The sequence below is a fragment of the Macaca nemestrina genome, chromosome 2 (assembly GCF_043159975.1).
Source record: "Macaca nemestrina isolate mMacNem1 chromosome 2, mMacNem.hap1, whole genome shotgun sequence".
NCBI classification, from domain to species: Eukaryota; Metazoa; Chordata; class Mammalia; order Primates; family Cercopithecidae; genus Macaca; species Macaca nemestrina.
In genome coordinates, this window is record NC_092126.1 from 111,698,019 (window position 1) to 111,722,589 (window position 24,571).

Consider the following 24,571-nt stretch of genomic DNA (forward strand, 5'->3'; position numbering starts at 1 on the left):
CCACCAATCCTGTGCCCCCTTTAGAACGCTTGTATGGATTAGGAGTGGAGGCCAATGGATATGACCACATAGGCTTCTTTAAAATACGCTTTGTTGACCCCCTTCTTCTTCTTTATCCGAAACTTCTACTCTACCTAAAAACAATGCCAAAGTAAATTTTGTAGAAGTAAAAGATTTAAGACAAAGCCTAACAACTGAAACAGGATATCAAGATGTAAATGCCTGGTTGGAATGCATTCAATATTCTGTCCGCATGTTAAACAAAAGCAATTGTTATGCTTGTGCGCACTGCAGACCAGAGACCCAGATTGTCCCCTTTCCACTAGGTCCACTTCGATCGACCAGGCATGGGCTGTGTGGTACTTTTTTTTTTTTCCAGGATTCCACAGCCTGGGGCAACAAATCATGCCAAGCGCTCTCTCTGCTATATCCCAAAGTCCAACACCCTGTGGGTCAGCCCCTGAGGACCATCCAGCTTCCGTCTCCCAATGTCAGTTTCACTTTGTGTCTTTCACAACAGGGGGAGAATTTGGCATTCCTTGGAAGCTTAACGGGATGCAGTGAGCTTAAGCCCTTCCAAGAGCTTACCCATCAGTCTGGCCTTAGTCATCCTCCAGTGGATGTATGGTGGTATTGTGGTGGACCCTTACTGGACACTGCCAAGTAACTGGAGCAGTACTTATGCTCTTGTCCAATTGGCTATCCCTTTCACCCTGTCATTTCATCATCCAGAGAAAGAAAAACCACAACACCGAAAAATAAGAGAAGGTCTTTTGACTCTCAAGTTTACATAGATGTCATTGGAGTCCCACAGGGAGTGCCTGACAGGTTCAAAGCCCGAGACCAAATAGCTGCAGGATTTGAATCCATATTTCCATGGGTAACTATTAATAAAAATTTAGCTTGGATAAATTACATCTATTATAACCAGCAGTGGTTTATTAATTACACCAGGGATGCTATCAAAGGAATAGCTGACCAATTAGGGCCTACTAGCCAAATGGCTTGGGAAAACAGAATAGCTCTAGACATGTTATTAGCTGAAAAAGGTAGAGTCTGTGTTATGATTAAAACCCAATGTTGTACCTTCATCCCAAACAGCACTGCCCCCGATGGGAGCATAACAAAGGCCTTGCAGAGACTTACCGCTTTATCCAATGAATTAGCTAAAAATTCTGGAGTCAATGACCCCATTTGAGGATGACTAGGAAAGTGGTTTGGTAAATGGAAAGGAATCATGGTCTCAATTCTTATTTCCCTTGCAGTTGTAGTAGGTGTCCTCATTCTCATTGGGTTTTGTGTCATACCATGCATCCGTGGGCTAATACAAAGAACTGTACAAACAGCACTTACTAAAGCCTCCATTGGTTCTCCTCTACCTTATTCAAGTAAGCTTTTCCTTTTAGATCAAATCAAATGGCAAAGCCAAGACATGTTTAAAAAGTTTGAGGAGAAAGGACTGTAAGAAAATTAAAAGGGAGGAATTGTAAGATGCAATAAATCTTTCTGATTTTCTCTTCAAAGGGTTTAGCCTGTTAACTTCCTTATCCTTGTTCTCAAACTCAACTTTCTTGTTCTTCCTTGCCCTTAGTTACTGTAAACAGCCTACCCGCCTTCCCATCAACTCTATTCAATAACTCACATCTGTTCCCTTGGTTACCTGTATCCTTTATTTCCCTGAAACTGCACGTCTCACACGCTCCACCTCTGTACCTCACGTCCCCCTCCCCTTTTATATTTAGGAAAATATGTACAAGTAGCCAATTGGGTCAGCTCAGACCAGTCCGGCCACAGCCCATGGGGGAGTGACACAGAGATAGGGACTGTGTTAAAGACAAAAACTCCCTTGGTTTCCCTTGTTCTGTGTGCTCGTGATCTTGATTGACACACGTGGCACCCTTTTGCAGAAGTAAATTGCCTTGCTGAGAAAATTTACCTGAGTGCTGGTTTTACTTCGTGGCATCGAGCATTTATCCCTAGAGCATTTTATATCCAACAAGATGCAGAGGGGACCTCTGTCCAGGCCAGGGCCAATGGCTTTGGGTGCCTTCTAGTCAAGAATCACCCCTTCCTTTGTCTCTTTGAAAAGAGGAGGAAACCAGGGCTGTAATGGCCTCATCTCTGCAGTAACAAGCTCGAGATGTTGTGAGATCTTCGCAATAAAGGTTTGCAGGGGAAGGAGGGGGTGGGGAAAGGAGTAGCTGAGTCTCTGGTGTAGGGGCTGACAGCTCATTTCTGAAGGATGATAGTGTAGCAGGATGAGCCGCAGACAAAACTCCTCAGACACCGAGTTAAAGAAGGAAGGAGTTTATTTGGTCAGGGGCATCGGCAAGACTCCTGTCTCAAGAGCTGAGCTCCCCAAATGAGCAATTCCTGTCCCTTTTAAGGGCTCACAACTCTAAGGGGGTGCTCGTGAGAGGGTCATGATCGATTGAGCAAGCAGTGGGTATGTGACTGGGGGCTGCATGCACCAGTGATTAGATCAGAACAGAACAGGATAGGGATTTTCACAGCGCTTTTCTATACAATGTCTGTAATCTATAGATAACATAACCAATTAAGTCAGGGGTCGATCTTTAACGACCAGGCCCAGGTGTGGCGCCAGGCTGTCTGCTTGTGGATTTCATTTCTGCCTTTTATTTTTTAATTTTTCTTTTTTTGGAGGCAGAAGTTGGGCATAAGACAATATGAGGGGTGGTCTCCTCTCCTCGCTTAATAGGAGGCCTCATTCAAATGACCTCAAGGCTCAGTAAGTCAAACTGAGATCAAGGCAGCCTGTCTCACTGCCAACTTCATCCTTCAACCCCACCCTAAGGTTCCCTGGCTCTGCCCATTTTTTGGTTGTTGTATTTGGTCCTCCAAATCCTTCAACCCATTTCCTTGAGCTTTGTCCCTCAGTGCAACTTCTCCCTCAGCACACACCTAGGGACTACTCTTTATCCCTCCCTGCGGACTTATTCTTCAGCACTGAATTCTCCGTTTGTTTCCCAAATTTTATTGCAGTGGTGCCTGCAGGGTAGGATGATGGGGAAGAGTGCTTTGGGAGGAGCCACAGAGGGCTCTGGAGGGGCTACTTGCCACCTCTGCTGCTTGCCCAACATTTGGGGAATGAGGATAGGACTTCCCAAGGTCGGTTCCAGCTGTCACTGATCCCCTACCTCCTCCCTCTCTGAGGAATGGCTCCACCTCACTTTGCCAATTTTAGCATCTTAATGGTCTGCATTTAGAGGCCACTTTCCCATAAGCCTCTGTGGGAGTGCTTGCTCAGTGCAATCCCAGGGGTCTTGGTTTTCTGCAGCTGTTCCTTTCCAACATCACTCCCTTCTCTCCCCTGCCTTGTTAACCCTCCTTTCCCATCTAGAAGGGTCCCTTCATGTCTTGGCCTTAGGAATTCCTCTTTTTAGGCCTCGGAGTGAGGTGAGAATCAAGATCTCCACAACTGACTCCTGTGATTCAGGAGTGCTGGGTTCCATGGTAAACCTCTCCAAGAAAGGAACCGGCAAGGGTGGAGTGAGACTTGGGTATTTATAATGAGTCTTCAAGGGATCATGGGCTCTCAGAACCTTAGAACTCAGGACTTGTGAATCCTGCATAACTCCTGGAGAACTGAGATAACGCTGGGCTCAGATTAGGAATCTGGGGCTGCTTGCCATTGGGGGAAATGAATCTCACTGTTCACCCTGACTTGGGTGATTCAAGGGCCCTGATTCCCCAGGACCGTGTTTGATTAAGAAGAGTAAGCCCGGCCAGGTACAGTGGCTCATGCCTGTAATCCCAGCACTTTGGGAGGCCAAGGCGGGCGGACCACAAGGTCAGGAGATTGAGACCATCCTGGCTAACACAGTGAAACCCCATCTCTACTAAAAATACAAAAAATTAGCCGGGCGTGGTGGCGGGCGCCTGTAGTCCTAGCTACTCGGGAGGCTGAGGAAGAGAATGGCCTGAACCCGGGAGGCGGAGCTTGCAGTGAGCCGAGATTGTGCCTGGGTGATAGCGTGAGACTCAGTTTCAAAAAAAAAAAAAAGGGCCGGGCGCGGTGGCTCACGCCTGTAATCCCAGCACTTTGGGAGGCCGAGATGGGCGGATCACGAGGTCAGGAGATCGAGACCATCCTGGCTAACACAGTGAAACCCCGTCTCTACTAAAAAAATACAAAAAACTAGCCGGGCGAGGTGGCGGGCGCCTGTAGTCCCAGCTACTCGGGAGGCTGAGGCGGGAGAATGGCGTAAACCCGGGAGGCGGAGCTTGCAGTGAGCTGAGATCCGGCCACTGCACTCCAGCCTGGGCGATAGAGCGAGACTCCGTCTCAAAAAAAAAAAAAAAAAAAAGAAGAAGAAGAAGCCCAAAGGAGAGATTGTGGAATGATGAATGTGTGGGGAGATGGTTAGATGAAGGTTTAAACTTGGAGATTCCAATTCCATGGGGGAGAATTTTGTGTGGTGGGAGACTGACAAATGAGAAAATCTGTGAAATGTTCTAATAGATACTGGGAAGAGGTATCTGTCTTTTGAAATATCCAAGCTTTTATGGATTTCTACATTACCTCTTGTTCTCAAGCTGAATCTATATTGAAGATTTAAAAAATCTGGTATATCTGGGCCAGGCACAGTGGCTCACATCTGTAATCCCAGCACTTTGGGAGGCTGAGGCTGGCAGATCACTTGAGGTCAGGAGTTCGAGACCAGCCTGGCCAACACAGTGAAACCCCATCTCTACCATCTGATCTGTTCCCAAGCAAAGAAGAGAGACTACCAAATATATGATGTTGGTAACAATAGCATGCCTGTCTTATAGATGAGCAAATAAAAACAAATGTAGATAACTTGGCCATGTTCACACAGCTAATTAGTAATGGTACTTGGGTTTAGCCTGGGATTCTGGAAACATCTGGAGTTTGGGTCTGAGGGGTTGTTCTGTTCAATTCCTTGCCCCCAGGCAGCCTGGTCCTTCAAATTCCTCTGGTCTCCTAAAATCTGACTAATTCTGGCCGGGCGTAGTGGCTCACACCTGTAATCCCAGCACTTTGGGAGGCCGAGGTGGGTGGATCACCTAAGATCAGGAGTTTGAGACCAGCCTGACCCAACATAGTGAAACTCCATCTCTACTAAAAATACAAAAATTAGCCAGGCGAGGTGGCTGGCACCTGTAATCCCAGCTACTCAGGAGGCTGAGGCAGAAGAATCATTTGAACCCGGGAGGCAGAGGTTGCAGTGAGCAGAGATCACACCATTGCACTCCAGCCTTGGCGACAGAGTGGGACTCCGTCTCAAAAAAAAAGTCGAATTCTGATACAAGCAAGATTTAGGTGTCTGCTACCCCAGACCCATCTCCAGGGACCTCTTATGTGAGATTCCAACGTGGCCTATTGACATTTTCCAAGCTGGAAACCTCTATGATAAGGCACTGCAGAAACAGTACCTGGTGAACATTTGTACTTCTTATCCCTAGAACATTGGATCCTTCCAGCTTAGAATTCCTTGTTACTGGGGACAGAGTGGGGAGCTGTTTCTACCAAAGAGCACAGGAAGTGTCTGCTAAACTAATGCTGTTACTAACTTGGCCGTTCTGGCTTTCCCATGATGGTAGGCTGGCAGGAAAAGGGAGGAGCCATTATACTTACATAGGTCATTGACCCTGATTATCATGCATTGGTGATGTTGCTACTCAAGTTTATTTGAACCCAGGAGGTTCTGTGAATGCTTCCATACCCAGGCATAACCATCAGTGGGCACTTGCAGCAATCACAGCTCTCTATCAGGGTAAGTCAGCTAAGGCATCTGACCTCTTGGAAGTGAAAGTCTGCGTTTTCCTAGGAGGTAAGCATCTTTGACCTGTAAAGGCTGGCTCTGGGGGCAGGAACTATAATATGATTGGTAAAGGAGGGAGGTAATAAGAATCAATTATGGCTTCAGGCCCAGTTGTAATGATGGGAAATGTTATCTTTACCACTAATCCACTTACATTGAGTCTTAAGTAGAGCTCGTGGCTCACTGGGTTCTTGCCTGGCTCTGTGATATGCTGAGCTACATGCAGAGCTGGCACACGGGCAGACTCAAACACAGGCAGGGGAGGATGGCACTGGACAACTTTTAGGCCCCATCTCACGTCCTTTTGGCTCACATTCCTACCCTGAGCATAGCTGCACTCAGGTGAAATCAAAGACCTCCTCACCGTTTCTCTCTTGCTCCTTGAAGGAGCTTCTCTGCTGATGCAGTGTGGGAAGCCTGCAAGAGCCCCTCAGCCTTTCTGGCAGTAGGCAAGTCTGGGACTGCAAATGGGTTAGGTCTCCCTGGCAAATCACTGACAACGGATGATGGAAACCAATGGGCAAACAACCAGCCTCCTAGGCTTTGGTGGCAGATAGAGGATCACCAACTAGATTGAAGCCCAGTGTCCACAGTGGTAACCAGCTCAATACCCTATGCTTGGGATGGCCTTCCCTTCTCCCTTCTCCTTTCTTTTATTCTTTTAGTGTCCCGATGCCTGTTTTCTGATTTCCCTTCCTAAAATAAACTACCTGTACACAAGTTGCCATCTCATGCTCTGCTTTTGGGAGGCCCTGAAGCATAGTGTATTAGTCTGTTCTCATGCTGCTAGGAAAGCATACCCGAGACTGGGCAATTTATAAAGAAAAGAAGTTGAACTGACTCACAGTTCACATGGCTGGGGAGGCCTCACAGTCATGGCTGAAGGCAAATGAGGAGCAAAGTCATGTCTTACATGGTGGCAGGCAAGACAGCTTGTGTAGGGGAGCTTCCGTTTATAAAACCATCAGGTCTCATGAGACTTACTCACTATCACAAGAATAGCACAGGAAAGACCCAACTCCAGATTCAATAACCTCCCACCAGGTCCCTCCCACAACATGTAGGAATTATGGGAGCTACAATTCAAGATGAGATTTGGGTGGGGACACAGCCAAACCATATCACATAGACACAAGAGCTATTAAAGAGACAAGTGTAAGCCTGTGACTCCTGGGACCACTAAACCAGAGGAAGAGCTCTCACCTGAATTATAATTTGTGTTGGGAGGGTTCCCTTTCAAATGTATATTCTGTGGGAACTCATAATCTCAGTTGTCTTCTTACTCTCCTGTATCCTCTGTTCCTCTCTTTTGGCAAAGAACTAGAGCCTATACATCAATTTATGTTTTACCAGTCCTTCAAAATGTCCATAAGCTGCCAAATTTCCCTAAACTTGATATATTTCTCCTTAAGTCACAATCAAACTTAAGGAAACAGTATATACTCATTGTCCTTGTTTCCTTAAATCCAAGTTCTCCATTTTCTTGCAATTTTTCACTTACAGGATCATCTAAAATTTGTGGGTGAGGTTTCTTTATATTGGAAATTTGTAGGGAAACCCCACCTGGAGCATCCAAAGATGGGAAAGAGTTGGGGGTTAGAGCCATGGATAAGATACAAACGTCCCAGATTGAGACTATGTAGGAAAAACATGTCTAGTGTCTGGGAAGAGATGTTATTTTGGGAGAGAGAAAAAAGCCACTCAACTGTGGTTGCACTGCCAGAGACCCGGTTACCACCCAGTCATCCATAGCACAGAAAGTCCCCCACTTACAATGGTTTGACTTCCATTTTTCAGCTTTATGCACTCAGTAGAAACTGTACTTAGAATTTTGAATTTTGATCTTTTCCCAGGCTAGCAACATGCAATATGATACTCTCATGATGCTGGGCAGTGGCAGTGAGCCATAGTTCCCAGGCAGCCACACATCACCAGGGTAAACAACGGACACTACAGTTCACTGTGCTGACTGATAATTTTGCCCAACCATAAACTAATGTAAGTGTTTTGTTTGCTTTTGTGGCAGTGTCTTACTCTATCACTCAGGCTGGAGTGCGATGGTGCAATCTTGGTTCACTACAACCTTATCCTCCAGGGCTGAAGCAATCCTCCCACCTCAGCCTCCCAAGTAGCTGAGACTACAGGAACGTGCCACCACAGCCAGCTAATATTTTTTATTTTATTTTATTTTTGGTAGAGACAGGGTCTCACCATGTTGCCCAGGCTGGTCTTAAACTCCTGGCCTCAAGTGATCCCCCCACCTCAACTTCCCAGAGTGCTGGGATTATAGGCACGAGCCACCACGCCTGGCCTAATGTAAGTGTTCTAAGCACATTTAGGTAGGTGAGGCTAAGCTATGATGTCCAGTAGGTTAGATGTATTAAATGCATTTTTGTCTTACAATATTTTCAATTTAAGATGGGTTTATCCGGATGTAACCTCATTGTTAAACCAAGGAGCATCTGTATTACCTTTGTAGGGACAGGCAAACCTACAGGAAACCTAAAATTCCGGTCTTGGCCCACAGTTCCCAGGCCCATGAGTTACAAATCTTCAATGGCTAACCAGAAGACAAACTAACCCAAACTACCTGCTTCTGTAAAATGCTCAAAGAGGGATGGGAGGAGCTATCTGCTCTCCCAGGACCTAAAATAAGAAGTGTAAAGCTTTAGGAAGAGACTGACATCCCCATTTATAATGAGAAAACTTTGAATCACAGAGGTTTATAAATGACTGAAATGCTTTTCAGAGAGATTATATCTTACCCTTCTCACTCCCAATGCCAGAATTCTCTGACTCAATTGCATGAGAATTCTGGCCTCTACTTTTGGGGGTGGGGGAACTGTTGGAATTTCTCAATTTTAATCATTCTTGGTTTGACTCAAGCCTCCAGCCCCAACTCTATTGAGCCACACACCCTCCCTGCCTTACCCTGCCCTCTGCCCCTTTGGAAATTCTCCTTAGTCCCAGGCTTCTCACTCTGAGAGACTCAGGCAATCTTGAGCCTCTAATCCCATATTGTAGCTGTGCACACTATTGAGCTGGGCTTTCCATCTGAGCTGTCAAGGACCTATTGTCATTTTTTAGAAATAGGGTTTCACTCTGTTATGCAGGCTGGAGTGCAGGGGCATGAGCATAGCTCACTATAGCCTAAAACTCCTGGGCTCAAACAATCCTCCTACTTCAGCCTTCTGAGTAGCTAGGACTACAGGTATACACCACTACACCTGGTTAATTTTTTTTTTTTTTTTTTGATAGAGACAGGGTCTCACTATGTTGCCCAGGTTGATCTCAAACTGCTGGCCTTGAGCATCCTTTTGCTTCAGCCTCCCAAAGCACTGGGATTATAGGTGTGAGCCATGGCACCCAGCCTAAAGAACCTATTTTATTAGGGGATTTGATGACTCAAAGTTTCCCTTTCTGCTAGTCTAATATTACAGTCAGTCTTATAAAACAGCAATGGTGTACTTTGGCTATGGTGCTGTGGCTGTGGTCTACGTTCCCTGGGGTGGAGGGTAAGAGTAACAAAATACTCCTCTACGGGGGTGCTGCTGTAACAAAATACCCGAGACTGGGTAATTTACAGAGACAGGTTCTTGCTATGTTACTCAGGCTGGCCTCAAACTCCAGGGCTCAAGCAATCATCTTGTCTCAGCCTCCTGACAGCTGGGACTCCAGGCATATGCCACTGTACCCAGCAGAAATTTCTTAGACTGGGAAGTCTAAGATCAGGGCTCCTGCACCTGGACATGAACATGAACCTGGATCTTTGGCTTTGATGTTGGACCTTGTATGTGGATATGAACATTGAACCTGCACCTTGGAACTAAACCTCTTACTTGGATTTGTTCTGCATTTTGGAACTCACCTTAGACCTGAACCTTGGTCATGAAATGGATCTGAATCATTCTTGGGTCTTGGACATGGGACTCATTCCTCCATCTGTATCTTGGACTTAGGACCATGATCTGAATCTTGTAAGCTGACTTGGACTTTGGACTTGGACCTTGGACTAGAATTTGTCCATGGCTGTGGACCTCATCTTTGGATCTGGATCTGGACCTGGTCTTAGATGTTAGACCTAGATGCAGGCCTTGATTTGATTTGGAACATGGACTTGGTCCTTGCACATGGACCAACACTGAGTCCTTGGAACTGTATCTTGGACCTTGGATCTGAAATTTAAATCTGGAGGTGATCTTTATTTCTTGTATTTGACTTTATAACTGGAAATTCAATCTCTACCTGGATCTTGGACCTGGATCTCAGACCTTGCTTTTTACTGGGCCATGGATCTCACCTTAAACATGGAAATTGTACCTGGATTTGGACCTTTGACTTGGACCTCGACCTAGGGATAAGATTTGGACCTCACTTGCAAGTTTTGGTAATGAAATTTTCCTTTGCTCCTGGACCTGTATTCTTTGGACCTAAGCTTCAGTCATGGATTTGGACCTTAGACGTGACCATCAGACCTTAGAGTTGAACCTAATTCCTGGTCCTCAGTCCTATAACTCAGAATGAATTATGCATAACCTTGGACTTAGAACTTAGATCTGGATCTTAGAGCTGAAACTTGACCTGGTACTGGATATTAACATTGGACTTCAGACATGGATTTAATCTGGGCCTTGGGATGATTTAAGATCTAGAAGTGGACCTAAAATTAGACCTTGGACTTCTGTGCCTGAGCCTGGACTTTGGAAGTGGACTTTGGGCCCTGTAACTCAACCTTGAACATGAGCCTCAAATGTAGACTGTGGGCCAGGCGCAGTGGCTCACACATGTAATCCCAGCACTTTGGGAGGCTGAGGCAGGTGGATCACTTGAGCTCAGGAATTCGAGACCAGCCTGGGGAACGTGATGAAAACCTGGCTCTACAAAAAATAAAAGAATTAGCCAGGCTTGGTGGCATGCACCTGCAGTCCCAGGTACTCAGGAGGCTGAGGCAGGAGGATCTCTTGGGCCCAGGAGGCAGAGGTTGCAGTGAGCTGAGATTGTACCACTCCACTCCAGCCTGGAGGACAGAGTGAGACTCCATCTCAATAAAAAAATAAAAATAAAAATAAATAAGAGAAAATACAGCATGTTTGTAAGATCTGTCTCTTGATGATCCAAGAAAGAGAGGAAATAATTGCCAGAGTAATGCCTTGAGTAGGTGGGAGGAGACAGGATCTTCTGCACAGATTGGGGTAGCTTTAAATAGGAACTGGGAAGGTTTGCCCGTTGTTCATCCTAACAAGAAGGAAGCAGAGTACATAAGCACAGATGCAGATAGGTGGCTCAATGTGGTCTTAGGAGTCTGGAAAGTTTCTCTTCTGGCTGTTTTTGTTACCCTCCTGAAATAGGAAGTAAGGTCAACAGCTGGAGAGTGAGGAACGGGGAGGAAGTGTTGGAGGTTTGAAGAGAAGGGAGAATACATGAATATATCTAGGAAAGTGGAGGAATGGATGGTCTAGGAAGACATGGGAGACATGAGAGAGGGATGTAGAAGGGGTAAGATTTAGTGATTTAAGATTTTCTTTTTTAGCTTAAAAGTAAGAGTGTGGTGGCTCATGCCTGTAATCCTAGCACTTTGAGAGGCCGAGACTGGTGAATCGCTTGAGCCCAGGAGTTCAAGACTAGCCTGGGCAACATGGCAAAACCCCATGTCTACAAAAAATACAAAAATTCGTCCAGCATGATGGAGCATGCCTGTAATCCCAGCTACCTGGGAGGCTCAGGTGGGAGGATCACCTGAGTCCAGGAGGCAGAGGTGGCAGTGAGCCAAGATCACACCACTGCATTCCAGCCTAGGTGACAGAGTGAGACCCTGTCTCAAAAAAAAAAAAAAAAAAAAACAAAAAACAGAATTTAGAGATGGAGGAATTCTAATAATGTCAAATATTAGAGTATGGATACTATTCATTACCATTAATAAAGGACCAGTATGCCTGGTACTGTGCTGGGGTGACAGGGATACAGGCATGAAGAAAACAGCCTTTGCATTAATGAAATTTGTTCTCCAGGCAGAAGGCCAGATTTTAGACAAATAAGCTATGAGGCTGGTCTGAAGGTAGTGAATTATCTCAATTGTTCACAGTCAGTTACAGGTTGAACGCCTTGTTCTACTCTTTCCCCCTTCTCACTACTGCACTTGACTAGTCTTTAAAAAAAAAAAAAGATAGGAATTTTGACTTAATTACAATGGTGGTACATGTTAGGAAGAGCATGATACACTGCATGACAGAGTACAGAACTGGGAGAACCTAGCTGGACTGCAGGATGTAGGAAGGCCTTCCTATGGAAAGTACATTTAAGTTGGGACCTGAAGGAGAAACAGGAAATGAGCCAGGCAGGAAGTGGAGGGACCTCATGGGTAATGACCTTAGCAGGTAGAGAATGTCCATCAAGCCTCAGCACTAGGAGTAGGTGAGTGGTGAGAGGACACTGAAGGCTGTGGGGAAGTTCTGGTCTTTATTCAGTGTGCAGTGGAGAGTTTTAAATGGGGATGACCTGAAGAGATAGACATTAAAAAATAATTTTTTTTTTTTTGAGACGGAGTTTTGCTCTTGTTGCCCAGGCTGGAGTGCAATGGCGTGATCTCAGCTCACTGCAACCTCCGCCTCCTGGGTTCAAGCGATTCTTTTGCCTCAGCATCCTGAGTAGCTGGGATTGTAGGCATGCACCACCATGCCCGGATAATTTTGTATTTTTAGTAGAGACAGGGTTTCACCATGCTGGTCAGGCTGCCAACCTCGGCCTCCCAAAGTGCTGGGATTACACGTGTGAGCCACCACACCTGGCCTAAAAAATAATACTTTTTTAATGCATGTGGAGAGGTAGATTGAGAGAGGGGATGGATAAGTGGAAGAGACAAGTTGGGAAGCTTGAGAACCAGCAAGAGATGAAGGTCGCTTGGGCCAGGATGGAGCAGTGGATGTGGAGAGCAGCGGATGTGGAGAGCAGCACACCACACACATCTGAGAATGATTTCAGACGTAGGTGCAGGACTCAGTGTTTCCCTCCCTCTTTCCTCCTAGCTGCTCCTCCCTTACTGTTCCCGCCTGAGCTCACAGATGCCCCACACCTACAGTCTTCATCTGAAAACCTGTGAGAAAAGATTATTAAGTCTAAATTTTGGAGTGGTTACACAGCAATACTGTAGCAATAGGTAACTAGTGTGCACAGGTAAAGATGGGGGTAAAACCAACACATGTTCACAATTGTTCAATGTGACATTAATTGTAATAGCAAAATTTTGGAGACCATTTAAATGCCTGTTATTGAACAGATTATGGTATGCCCACACATGGAGTATTACACAGCTGTAAAACACAGAATAAAGAAGACCGTTATGAGATTATATGAAGTGACTTCTAGATGATATTTTAGGGTTAAAGAAAAAACAAAGTGCAAAAGAGTATTATGAAGGATGTTATATTTTGTGTGAGGAGGAAGGGGAAACACATACATTTTTTCAAAAAGAAATGTAAGAAGGGTAAACCAGAAACAAATACAATGGATTTTTTTTTTTTTTTTTTTTTTTTTTTTGAGACAGGATCTCGCTGTCACCCAGGCTGGAGGGCACTGGCACAATCACAGCTCACTGCAGCCTCCACCTTCCAGGCTCAAGTGATCCTCCTACTTCAGCCTCCCAAGTAGCTATGACTACAGGCATGTGCCACCATTTTTATTTTAAATTTTATTAAAAATTTAAATATTATTATTTTTTACCTGAACTACACAGATGTAAAAAATTATTTTATTTTTCTAAAAAGATGCAACAAATTACTTCTTACTGTAAATGACAATTTATAATTGTATAAATTTATGGGTTACAAAATGATGTCATAATCTGTGGCTACAATGTGGAATAATTAAATCAAGCTAGTTAACATATCTATCACTTCAAATACTTAGCATTTTGTAGTGAAAACATTTGAAATTTACTGTAAGCAATTTTGAAATGTGTAATACTCTACTAACTATATTCACCACACTGTGCAACAAAACTCAAAGAAATTATAAAATGTATTCTTCCCGTTGGAGATTTTGTACTCTTTGACCATCATTTAAATTTTTTAAATGCAATAAAATATCAATTTCAAAACAGCATGAAAAATTGAGTGTGTTTAACCATACTCAGCTTATAATAGGGCAAATGAGTGGAACAGAATAACATTCTATTGCATGTTTAATGAACTGGCAACAAGAGAAAGCTGGTGGAAGAAAGGCAGAGGAACTTGGGCAAGAATTAGAACTGAGGGGCTCCACAATCATCTGACATCAGTTCCCATGTTCTCTCTGTGGTTAGAAATGTACGTGATAGGAACTCCAGGAATCTTAGGGTTCTTCTTTCAAGGTCCCAGGTTTGTGGCTACAGCATTTATGCCGAGTTACTCTCTGTGCTAAGCAGTCATCTGCATAGATTCCCTCCTGTGCATGGTATTTGGTAATCGTTCAAATTTCGGATCCTTGGTGATCCTTTAAGCCACTTGATATTTCTGCCCCATTTTCTCAGTTTCAGCCATTACACAATGAGTTATACAAGGGATACACCTGGCATATAGACAGTTCATCACTGACTGCAGTATGTCTAGTTTGGCTCTAATGGAAAAGTTGGTAACACTGGAATCAAACAGGATGTGGTAAAGTAGACCCAGCTGTGTAATATATTGGAAAAATAAGCAGGAAGGGTATTGGGGAACTTTTCTTTCCTTCAGCATGCTGGGATATTTCTTTTCTTTTTAGGTCTTTATCATTTTATTTAAGCCTGTGATATCAGAGACTAAGCATTCGCTTCCTGGTCAGACTTCCTTGTTTTCTTTTGCTCTCCCATGCTCATGTCATACTCTCGTTTATTTTTTTAAGACAGGGTCTCACTCTGTCACCCAGGCTGGAGTGCAGTGGCTCAAACTGCAGTGAAGCCTCGACTTCTCAGGCTCAAGCAATCCTCCCACTTTGCCTCCCAAATAGCTGGGACACAAGCATGCACCACCACACCCAGCTAATTTTTTTATTTTTATTTTTGTAGACACAGGGGTCTCACCATATTGCCCAGGGGTCTCAAACTCCTGGACTTCAGTGATCCTCCCACCTCAGCCTCCCAAAGTGTTGAAATTACAGGCATGAGCCACCGCGCCCAGCCTATTTTTACTTTTTATAGAGACAGGGTCTCACTATGTTGCCCAGGCTGCAATTGGTTTGCTACAGGGAATGGTTTTTTGTTTTTTTGTTTTTATTTTTATTTATTTTTTGAGACAGAGTCTCACTCCGTCACCCAGGCTGGAGTGCAGTGGCGCAATCTCGGCTCACTGCAAACTCCGCCTCCTGGGTTCACACCATTCTCCTGCCTCAGCCTCCCAAGTAGCTGGAACTACAGGCGCCTGCCACCACGCTGGGCTAATTTTTTGTATTTTTAGTAGAGATGGGGTTTCACTGTGTTAGCCAGGATGGTCTCAATCTCCTGACCTCATGATTCGCCTGCCTCAGCCTCTCAAAGTGCTGGGATTACAGGCGTGAGCCACTGCATCTGGCCATCTAAACTTAACTATCTCCCAAATGTCCCATTTCCAAATGTCATCACATTGGGGGTTAGGACTTCAACATATGAATTTTAGGGGGATATAATTCCGTCCATAGACTTTTGTTTTTTGGTGGACCTGGGTGCTGGGTGTGGTCATTACTGTTGGAGTGTCATTGCTCTCATGTCAGTGCAAGGGACTATACGTACCTACATACATACAGAAACATTTACATCTATCTCTATAGATTGAAAAACGAGTTCACACTGATATCTCCAATTTGACACCACACGGTTTATTCTAGTTTTCTCCCTTTCCATATTTATGGGAGCCAGGTTTTTATGAGACAACTATATTGGGAGATAATTCCATGTCTCTCGTGCTTCTGGGTGTCTTGTGGGCTGAGATGTTGACAGATTTTGTTCCAGACTATTTCAAGGATTTTTTTTTTTTTTTTGAGATGGAGTTTCACTCTTGTTGCCCAGGCTGGAGTGCAATGGCGTGATCTTGGCTCACCGCAACCTCCGCCTCCCGGATTCAAACGATTCTCCTGCCTCAGCCTCCCGAGTAACTGGGATTATAGGCATGCGCCAACATGCTTAGCTAATTTTTGTATTTTTAGTAGAGACAGGGTTTCTCCATGTTGGTCAGGTTGTTCTTGAGCTCCCAACCTCAGGTGATCTGCCCACCTCGGCCTCCCAAAGTGCTAGGATTATAGGCGTGAGCCACTGTGCCCAGCTGTTTCAAGGATTTTTGTATAGCAAATGGCCTTAGAAGACAGAGACAGTATCTCCCCAAGATTGTGGTTCCTTAGCAGTGATGCAAACCTGCTGTGTGTAACACTTGCCTGGGCCTGCCAGTGTTGCCCTGTGGGACTTGGAGGGCAAGTGGGACCAAGGCTAACACACTGCCTGCTGTGCCCTGAGCAGTAGTCTCTGCCCAAGTAATCTTGTGTTTTCTGCCAGCATTCATGAAGCCGGCTCCCTAACACAAGAAGTTCTTGAAAGTTCTGCTCAGCTTCTTAGCCTCTCAGCTGCCTCTTCCAGAATCAGCAGGTGCCCTTATGGGAAGAGTGGCTCTAAGTCCCAGGCTCACTTCTCTGAGTTTCCTTCTTGTCCGGAATTTTGGTTCTATATTGCCAGCTGATGTTTTAGACAGATGCTGTTTATATTTTGCACAGCTTTTCTAGCTGTTCTCTATGTTCAGTGGGTCCAAATTTCCTGGTCTACCATTAGTGAAAGTGGTAGATGGTGAAGGGAATTTTCAACTCAAAGGTTTCAAGGCCACCAAAAAGAAAAATACACATGTACTGAGAAAGAAAAGTCATAAGAAGTATCACAGGTTTCTTAGGTCACACACATACCAAACTCACCCATATATTCCTGAAAATAAACAGACTGTCTAGTGCCCCAGGTACCCTATTTGACCCTGAGGCTTAGTTCCAAAGCCAGCTACATCTTTTATAAAAGCCTTTCCATCCTATCTCCTTCACCTCCTCACCCAGCCAAAGGAAACCTTCTTTCCTCTGTTCTCCCACAGGAGTTTATACCTGTTAGGGCACTTCTCCATCTCTGCCACATGTTGGCTGACTACCGAAATTCATAATTAGCAACTTGAGAACCCAATCATGTCTTAACCATCTTTGCATTTTTCAGCATGTCTTGAATAGAGAATTTATGAAAATAAATGTTTGCATAAGCTGATAAAGGAGATGAAGAAAAACACGGAGGAGAAAACCAACAGTGTGGGATCAGAAAATCCAAGAGAAGAGAGTGTTTCTGAAGAATGAAGCAATACTGAATGCTGCTGAGAAGTCAGAATGATGAAGCCTGAAAAGGTTCCCTAAATGTGGCAGCATAAAGGATTCAGGAGAACACTGACTTTTTTTTTTTTTTTTAGAACACTGACTTTTATTGAGGAAGACAGGCCAAATGTTGTTTGGAGTCACTGCATTTTTTAGGCAAGTCAATTAGACAAGCTTTTTTTTTTTTTTTTTTTTTTTTTTTTTTTTTTTTTTGAGACAGTCTTGCTCTGTCGCCCAGGCTGGAGTGCAATGACACAATCTCGGCTCACTGCACCCTCTGCCTCCTGGGTTCAAGCAATTCTCCTGCCTCAGCCTCTGAGTAGCTGGGATTACAGGCATGAGCCACCACGCCCAGCTAATTTTTGTATTTTTAGTAGAGATGGGGTTTCACCATGTTGGTCAGGCTGGTCTCGAACTCCTGACCTCATGATCTGCCTGCCTCAGCCTCCCAAAGTGCTGGGATTACAGGCATGAGCTACCGCACCTGGCCTGGCAAGCTGCTTCTTGAGAAAGGATGAACAGTTCTCAGCAAAGAGGAGTCATCATTCTTCTGAACCACCATGAACATTCCAGAGAAGAGGTAGATAGAAAGCTAGATTCTGGAGGATGTGCTGCAGTGAGCTAGGCTCTCAGGCAGGTGGTGGTGCCCAGCAGAAATGGCAGTATGAGCCCAGGCTTCCCTGGTCCTAGAAGAATGTTTTAGACTAGACGTCTAGGAGAAAAGTCTGGGCACTGTCTTCACAGACCTGCATCAGGCTGGTCCTAGGTCTCCTGTTCCAGCTACATAGTGGACACCTCCCTCTGGGCTATAGCGCACAGGGCCACAGCGCAACTGGGGCTCTTCCTCCTCATACCAGCGCTGTTCACTGAAGTCAGGGAAGAAGGCTGCAATCTCTCTGCTGGCTGAAACCACAGAGTCTGTAAGGGGAGATGACAGAGAAGGGGTCCTCACATGGTAGAAGCAAGAGGCAGTCATAATCAGGTTGAGAATCCTGAGCCTCTACTCTGCCTGCCCCTTCAGTCCTGGGGCATGTAAAGAAAGTCCACAGGCCACATCTGCCAACATGGCTACAAAGACCAGAAACACAAATGGAAGAAAGCTCATTGGAGGGACCTGGCTGTCAACTCTATCACACAGCCTGCCTGCTAACCCCAAAATATCCTATGGCTACGGACAGGGGACTCACCCGAACCGTGGGTGGTGTTGCGGGTGTCGGTGAGGCCGAAACTCCCACGAATGGAATCTGGGGCCACATGGCGTGCTCGGAACACTCTGGTGGGTCCCATGAGCGTCCTCCAGAGCTGGATGGCATCCTTGTGGGCAAGGATGTAGGCTCGGATTGGCCCGCTGTGAACAAAACAAGCAAATGTGAGGAATCTGGCCATCTAGACTAAGAGGGTGTGCTGTGAGCAGGGCCTGAATAAACACACACTCTATAAGAGTTTTCCTGCCTTTCCAGCTGAGTACCAATGCTGCTTCAAATAGGAGATACAGAGCCCCTGCTGGTGTACATAGAGCCTGAAGAGATCAGCAGGGTGGTTATGGAGCATTCAACGCGACTTTCCTAAACCACCACAGGACAGGCGCCTAACAGGTCAGCATTGGCTCAGTGACAGCCCAGACCTATGTTTCTTCAGACTTGACATTGATTACAACTTTATTTTTTGAGATGGAATCTCACTCTGTTGCCCAGGCTGGAGTATGATGGGGCAATCTTGGCTCACTGCAACCTCTACTTCCCGAATTCAAGTGATTGTCCTGTCGCAGCCTCCCGAGTAGCTGGGATTACAGGCACCCACCACCATGCCTGGCTAATTTTTTTGTCTTTTTTGTTTTTTTTTTTGAGACAAAGTTTCACTCTTGTTGCCCAGGCTGGAGTGCAGTACCACGATCTTGGTTCACTTCAACCTCCGCCTCCCGGGTTCAAGCGATTCTCCTGCCTCAGCCTCCTGAGTAGCTGAGATTACAGGCGCCTGCCACCATGCTGGGCTAAGTTTTTGTACTTTTAGTAGAGACGGGGTTTCACCATGTTGGCCAGGCTGGTCTCAAACTCCTGACTTCAAGTGATCTACCCGCCTTGGCCTCCCAAAGTGCTGGGATTACAGGCATGAGCCACTGTGCCTGGCCTGATTACAACTTTAAAGAATGGCAGTGAAATGAACAAATCCATTTAAGGGCAGGGGAGATTCACCTCAGTGGATAAAGATGCTGGAACCAAATTAGAAGTACCTGGCCATGAATTCCACCAGCCGCTGATAGAAAAAACGCCCTGCAAAGAGAGAGGACCTTCATCAAGATACCTTCATCCTGGTGCCCAAGGCAACTTTCTGTACTTCTACCTCCTTACCTAGAATAAAAATTGTTTTAGAGAAAAGAACAAGCACCTTGGAGTCTGACAAACCTGGGTCTGAATCTAAGGTCTGCCACTTACAACCTGCGTAGTTTTGGGTAAATCATTAACCTCCAAAACTTGGCTTCCTAATCTGTGTACGAGGAATGCAAGAACACCTACTTTTTAGAGTTGTTGGGAAAACTGAATGAAAAAATGAGCATGAGGACGATGTCTGACGGTGAACATTCATTCACTATATGTTAACTACTGACATCAGGACATAAAACTAAGTTTCTGGTTGGGACTACAAGGTAGAACCCTCCTTGGGAAAAAAAGATGGATAATCATGAAAAGTGTGTGTTTTAAACCAAGATTTTAGAAAACTGGCTGCAACTGTACACGGTTGGTAGGTCAGAGAGCCTGCCATTGTGTTCCAGGTAAAATCTCTCTTACGGGCCTCTTTGGATTGAGGCACCTTCCGTTCAGAGGACTACTGATCCTACCTTCGTGCTCTCGGTAAAACCTCTGGCAGTCTTCCTTCCTCCACAGTAGTTCTCTCATTCGTACAATCAGGAACTTGTTGCTTAGAATCTGCTGATGAACAGCCTGAATAAAGACCACCCCCAAAATAAAAATCAATCAAGAGACTGAAACTGACCAAAAGAAACCATGAGGACCACTTGTTGCTCAGGACTTGAGGGTTTGTCCCATTGGAGGGTGAGAAGATGAGGTGGGGTGAGGTCAAGACCTTCAGTCACACAGCTACAGTGTGCACCTTGGGTGAAAGGGGATAGGATGCAGTGTCTCTGCTCTTCTATACGTGTAACCCCTTGAGCTCAAGACCACAGGACCCCCCACTTAGACCACCATAAAAGTCTTATTAGTGGTCCTGCCTTGAGTTTCTCTCACTCCCACCAAACCATCACACTTGATAGATGAGAAACTCTGTAATTTACATGTCACACTCTGGTCAGGTGTTAAGTAGTTCCTGTTATTCAAGGAATGAAGTGCAACCACTTTAGCCCAGTGCTCAAGGTTATACTTTCCTTGCTCTGTACCAATTCTCTAGTCTCACCAATCCAGGCTGCCTGCGGCCCTCAGACCCATCACATGCATTCTTTTCTCAGCATCTCCCTTCTGTGCAACACCTGTCCTTCTCCTGGCACTAACCAAAATTTACCATTCCTATGAGGCCCAGTTGAGTCCTGCCACTTCCAGGCTCTCATTCCTGACTGCTTGGATCTTCCTCTGCACCATAGTGGGGTTACTTAGCAGTGCTACTCTGTTAGTATTTATTAAACTGTGGTATGCAGAATGTGAAAATGACCCCAAGCCCCACCAAGATTTCCCACCTGAATCTCCAGGACTGTGAATATGATGCAATATGATTATGTTACATTACATAACAATAGGGATTTTAGAGGTATAATTGTTACTCATCAGTTGATTCTGCTGTAATCAAAAGGGAGATTATCCAGGTGGGCCTAATCACGTGAGCCCTGTGGGATTAGAATTGTGAAGGCTTCTCAATGCCAGGCATTTTCTCTGGCTAGAGGCTGAGGAAGTCAGATTCAAAGCATGCGAAGGATTCGATGCACTGTAGCTGTCTTGAAGATAGAGTGGGCCATGTGATGAGGGATGTGAGTGGTCTCTAGAAACTGAAAGGAGTTCCTGCCTGAAGGCCAACAGAGAAATGGCAGCCTCAGTCCTTCCATCATAAGAAATCAACTCTGCCAACAACCTGAATGAGTTTGGAAGTGAATTCTTCCCCCAGACCCTCCAGATAAGGGCCTGGTCAGCCAATACCTTGACTTTGGCCTTTTGAGACGTTAAGCAAACAACTCAGCCAAGTCTATGGACCTCTAAACTATTGAACTGTGAAGTAACAAATGAGTGTTGTTTTAAGCTCTCAAGTCTGGAGTCATGTGTTATGTAGCAATAGAAATGAACACATATACATTGTCTTGAGATTTGGTTCTATTATTGCTTTGGGTCCTTTCTTATATTTTAGATCTGCCTCAAGTCTCCAATAGATACTTAGCCTCCGCAGGTCAGAGTTCACGGCTTCTAGCTTTGCCTCCACAGCATCCAGCACAAGTCTGTGTTGTCAGTCACCATAAGTGGCCTGATGGCACCTGAAGCAGTGGCAATTCCCAGGGCATGTGGTAGAGGCTTAGGATTCATTCTTACCTCCAGAATCAGCGGATGGGCGACTGCATCAGGCTTGATCAGGGCTAGAGTGAGCTGGAGAGCCTGAGGGCTTCGCAAGATTGAGGCCATCTCACTCCTGCCATTAGAAAGCTGTATTAGGAACCCTTCAGGACTGCACTCCCAGCCTTCCCTACATTGAAGCCATGTAGCCTTGCAAGCCAACGAGTGCTCTCACTCCTGACACTCATAAAGAACCTGACAGTTTCATCTTAAGGCCATATACATTATTTTATTTAATTGCCCATTTGGGGTCATGGGATCAAGGGAGGGGAGTGGTAGAGGGAGCATTCAAGTTTCCCCGTGGAGTATACAATCTGGTGCAACTGTAAGCCTACGAAGGAATTACCCATTCAAAAGAAACTCAAGTTTAAATACTACCTGTCTCTGCCAATATCCCTTCCTAACTTCCTTTTGTATTTTACAGAGGATTTGCAACTTATACTCCTCAACAGCCTATCCACAAGGGTATAATCTCTTAAAATGTTCCATCCCATAGTGCTCTCCTATCAAATCTAGAATTGGAATATTGATGGACAGGAACTGAGGTGCTGCCAGGATACCAAAAAGTCTGCTGGATAAACACCATCTCTATTCTAATATTATGGAGAGATCAGGATCTCCTGTGCCCAAATCAAACCTGTTAATACACTCAGCTGTCCTCAGTGGCAAGACCTGTCAACATGCAACTCCAATGTCAGGAACAAGTCATAACCATTTTGCATTTGAAACAGTGCCTGGCACAAAGGTGCTTGATCAATTTTATTTACTAAATAAACCTATATAGTCTTATTTCTATTCATCTTTGTATTCCTAGCGTCTAGCATGGTGTAAGAGCTCAACATTGTAGAAATGATATAATGGACATAAAAGCATTTTATAAACTGGACTAACGGGAATTTTGAGGTCTTTTCCAACTGTGAAATCCGAGTTATATGTGAGAAACTGATCACCTCTGCAGGAGTAAAGACTTTGTCTCAAAATCTTATCTCAATATTATCTCTCATTTGGCCATGTGTAGTGCTCACACTTGTAATATCAGTACTTGAGGCCAGGAGTTTGACCTGGGCAATAAAGCAAGACCCTGACTCTACTATATATGTGTGTGTGTGTGTGTGTGTGTGTGTGTGTGTGTGTGTATAAAATCTCTCATTTGTCAACAAAGACAGAGAAGTCTTCCATGAACACAGGCAGGGACAAAGTCTAAACAACATTCTCATTTATTTTATCCTAAAGCCTGTCAATCATGTTAAAGGTGGTATTAGAATTTGGCTCAAGCAATTATGTCATGGTCTCTTCTATTCATGTCCTTTCTACAGCTTTCAACCTGATTTTCCACTCAAACCATAAAGCCACGCCCAATCTAACCAGCACAAGATCAGCCAACCCACTCTCCCTAATGCCACAGGTGGTAACATGTCATTTTCAGCAGTTGTCTACAGAGACATCCCCTCCCTCACTCTTCATATCCACACAATCACTAACTTCGGGCAATTTTCCCTACCTAATATATCTCAAAACCCATACCATTCTCCAACCCTCAACTACTATCACCATAACTCTAAGACATCATCATTCCTCTCTGGACATCTTGACAGCCTCCTCTTTGGTCTCCCAGTTTCTGTCCTGCCAACCTCTACAATCTCCACACAGCAGCCAAAGTGAACCAAACATGCAAATCTAATCATATGGTTCCCCTCCTTAACCCTTTAAAGGGCACCCTGCTCTTAGAATAAAAACCAAAATCCTTATCACAGCCTCCCAGGCTCTGCATGATCTTGTGGTTCCACACGTACCTCTCTAGCCTCATCTGGAACCCCACACTCCGTAAGTTTCTCTAGCTCCAACCTCATGGGCCTTTCAGTTTCGAAAGACCTTCTGGCTTGACAGCCTTTGTGTGAGTTTTCACAGTCCTGAATGTGCTTTCTCTGGTTGCCTCCTGCTCACCTTAATGATCTTAGCTCACTTCCCGTTGTACTTTCTCACAGCTCCTTGCAAATTCCCTTCAGTTCCATCTTCCTCACCAGAAGGTGTAAGAAGTACCTAGCACACAGCTGGGTCTTAAAAGTATCTGAAAGAACCAATGAATGCATCTGATCCAGCTATTCCAAGGCCAGGCTGCTAGGGGTTCTCGTAGCAAGAACACGCGGCCTGTAGGGAGAACATGGTTCCTTTATTAATGCAGCTAAGTTGTGGCGGTCTTCACTCTTGGTTTACAACAAAATGACACGTCGAGAATCCTGTTCGACTTAAAGGTGACTCCATCAGAGAATTAAAAATTTTAGGCAGGGCTTGGTGTCTCACGCCTGTAATCCCAGCACTTTGAAAGACCGAGGCGAGCGGATCACGAGGTCAGGAGATCAAGACCATCCTGGCCAACATGGTGAAACCCCGTCTCTACTAAAAATACACACACACACACACACACACTAGCCACGCGTGACGGCGCGCACCTATACTCACAGCTACTAGGGAGGCTGAAGCAGGAGTATTGCTTGAACTCTGGAGGCGGAGGCTGCAGTGAGCCAAGATCGCGCCATTGCACTCCAGCCTGGCGACAGAGCCAGACTCCGTCTCCAAAAAAAAGTAAAGCTATCGGTACATTGCCCCCCAGCACGCGAGCGGGCCACCACTCGGCTTCCTGGAGGGCGGCGGCCCAGTCCTAGTCCACCCACGCGCGGCCCGGATCTGCGCCGCTACCCCTGTGGCCCCGCCCTCCAGCCCCCCGGGCTCACGGCTTCAACTCTCGACCCAGCCCCCTACTTCTCTAGGCCTACAACCGCGCAGCCCTCGTACCCGGGGCTACGCGCCAGTCTAGGTTCCTCGGAGCCCCAGTGCGCGGAGTTCGACTCCCGCGGTCTTGTCTCCGGACGGAGGACCCGGCAGGCAGTGGCTGCCCAACAAGCGCCTGGG

At 45.5% G+C, this 24,571-nt stretch overlaps 1 protein-coding gene, 1 long non-coding RNA gene and 1 pseudogene across 11 annotated transcripts in view; 1 reads left to right on the forward strand and 2 right to left on the reverse strand.

Moving 5' to 3' along the window:
- Nucleotides 1-22,754, forward strand: part of LOC139361959 (uncharacterized) — a 28,365-nt gene extending 5,611 nt beyond the window's left edge. The window contains exon 2 of the long non-coding RNA XR_011620042.1: nt 16,969-22,754. This is a non-coding gene — a long non-coding RNA (uncharacterized lncRNA). The remainder of the gene's footprint in view (nt 1-16,968) is intronic.
- Nucleotides 1-24,430, reverse strand: part of LOC105480398 (NME/NM23 nucleoside diphosphate kinase 6) — a 36,488-nt gene extending 12,058 nt beyond the window's left edge. For 2 of the 10 annotated variants that reach the window (XM_071091629.1, XM_071091630.1), the window contains exons 1-6: nt 23,606-24,074; nt 21,641-21,737; nt 19,954-20,056; nt 19,348-19,387; nt 18,305-18,465; nt 17,864-18,035 (exon numbers count right to left, since the gene is read on the reverse strand). In XM_071091629.1, the coding sequence (XP_070947730.1) occupies nt 17,869-18,035; nt 18,305-18,465; nt 19,348-19,387; nt 19,954-20,056; nt 21,641-21,730 (561 nt within the window). In that variant the 5' untranslated portion in view covers nt 21,731-21,737; nt 23,606-24,074 and the 3' untranslated portion in view covers nt 17,864-17,868. Of the gene's footprint in view, nt 1-17,194; nt 18,186-18,304; nt 18,466-19,347; nt 19,388-19,953; nt 20,057-21,640; nt 21,738-23,605; nt 24,084-24,111 lie in introns of those variants that run through there. The other 8 variants (XM_071091624.1, XM_071091625.1, XM_071091631.1 and 5 more) reach the window with 8 other exon arrangements.
- Nucleotides 2,292-16,972, reverse strand: LOC139361958 (rRNA-processing protein FCF1 homolog pseudogene; annotated as a pseudogene).
- Nucleotides 24,431-24,571: the final 141 nt, after the last annotated feature.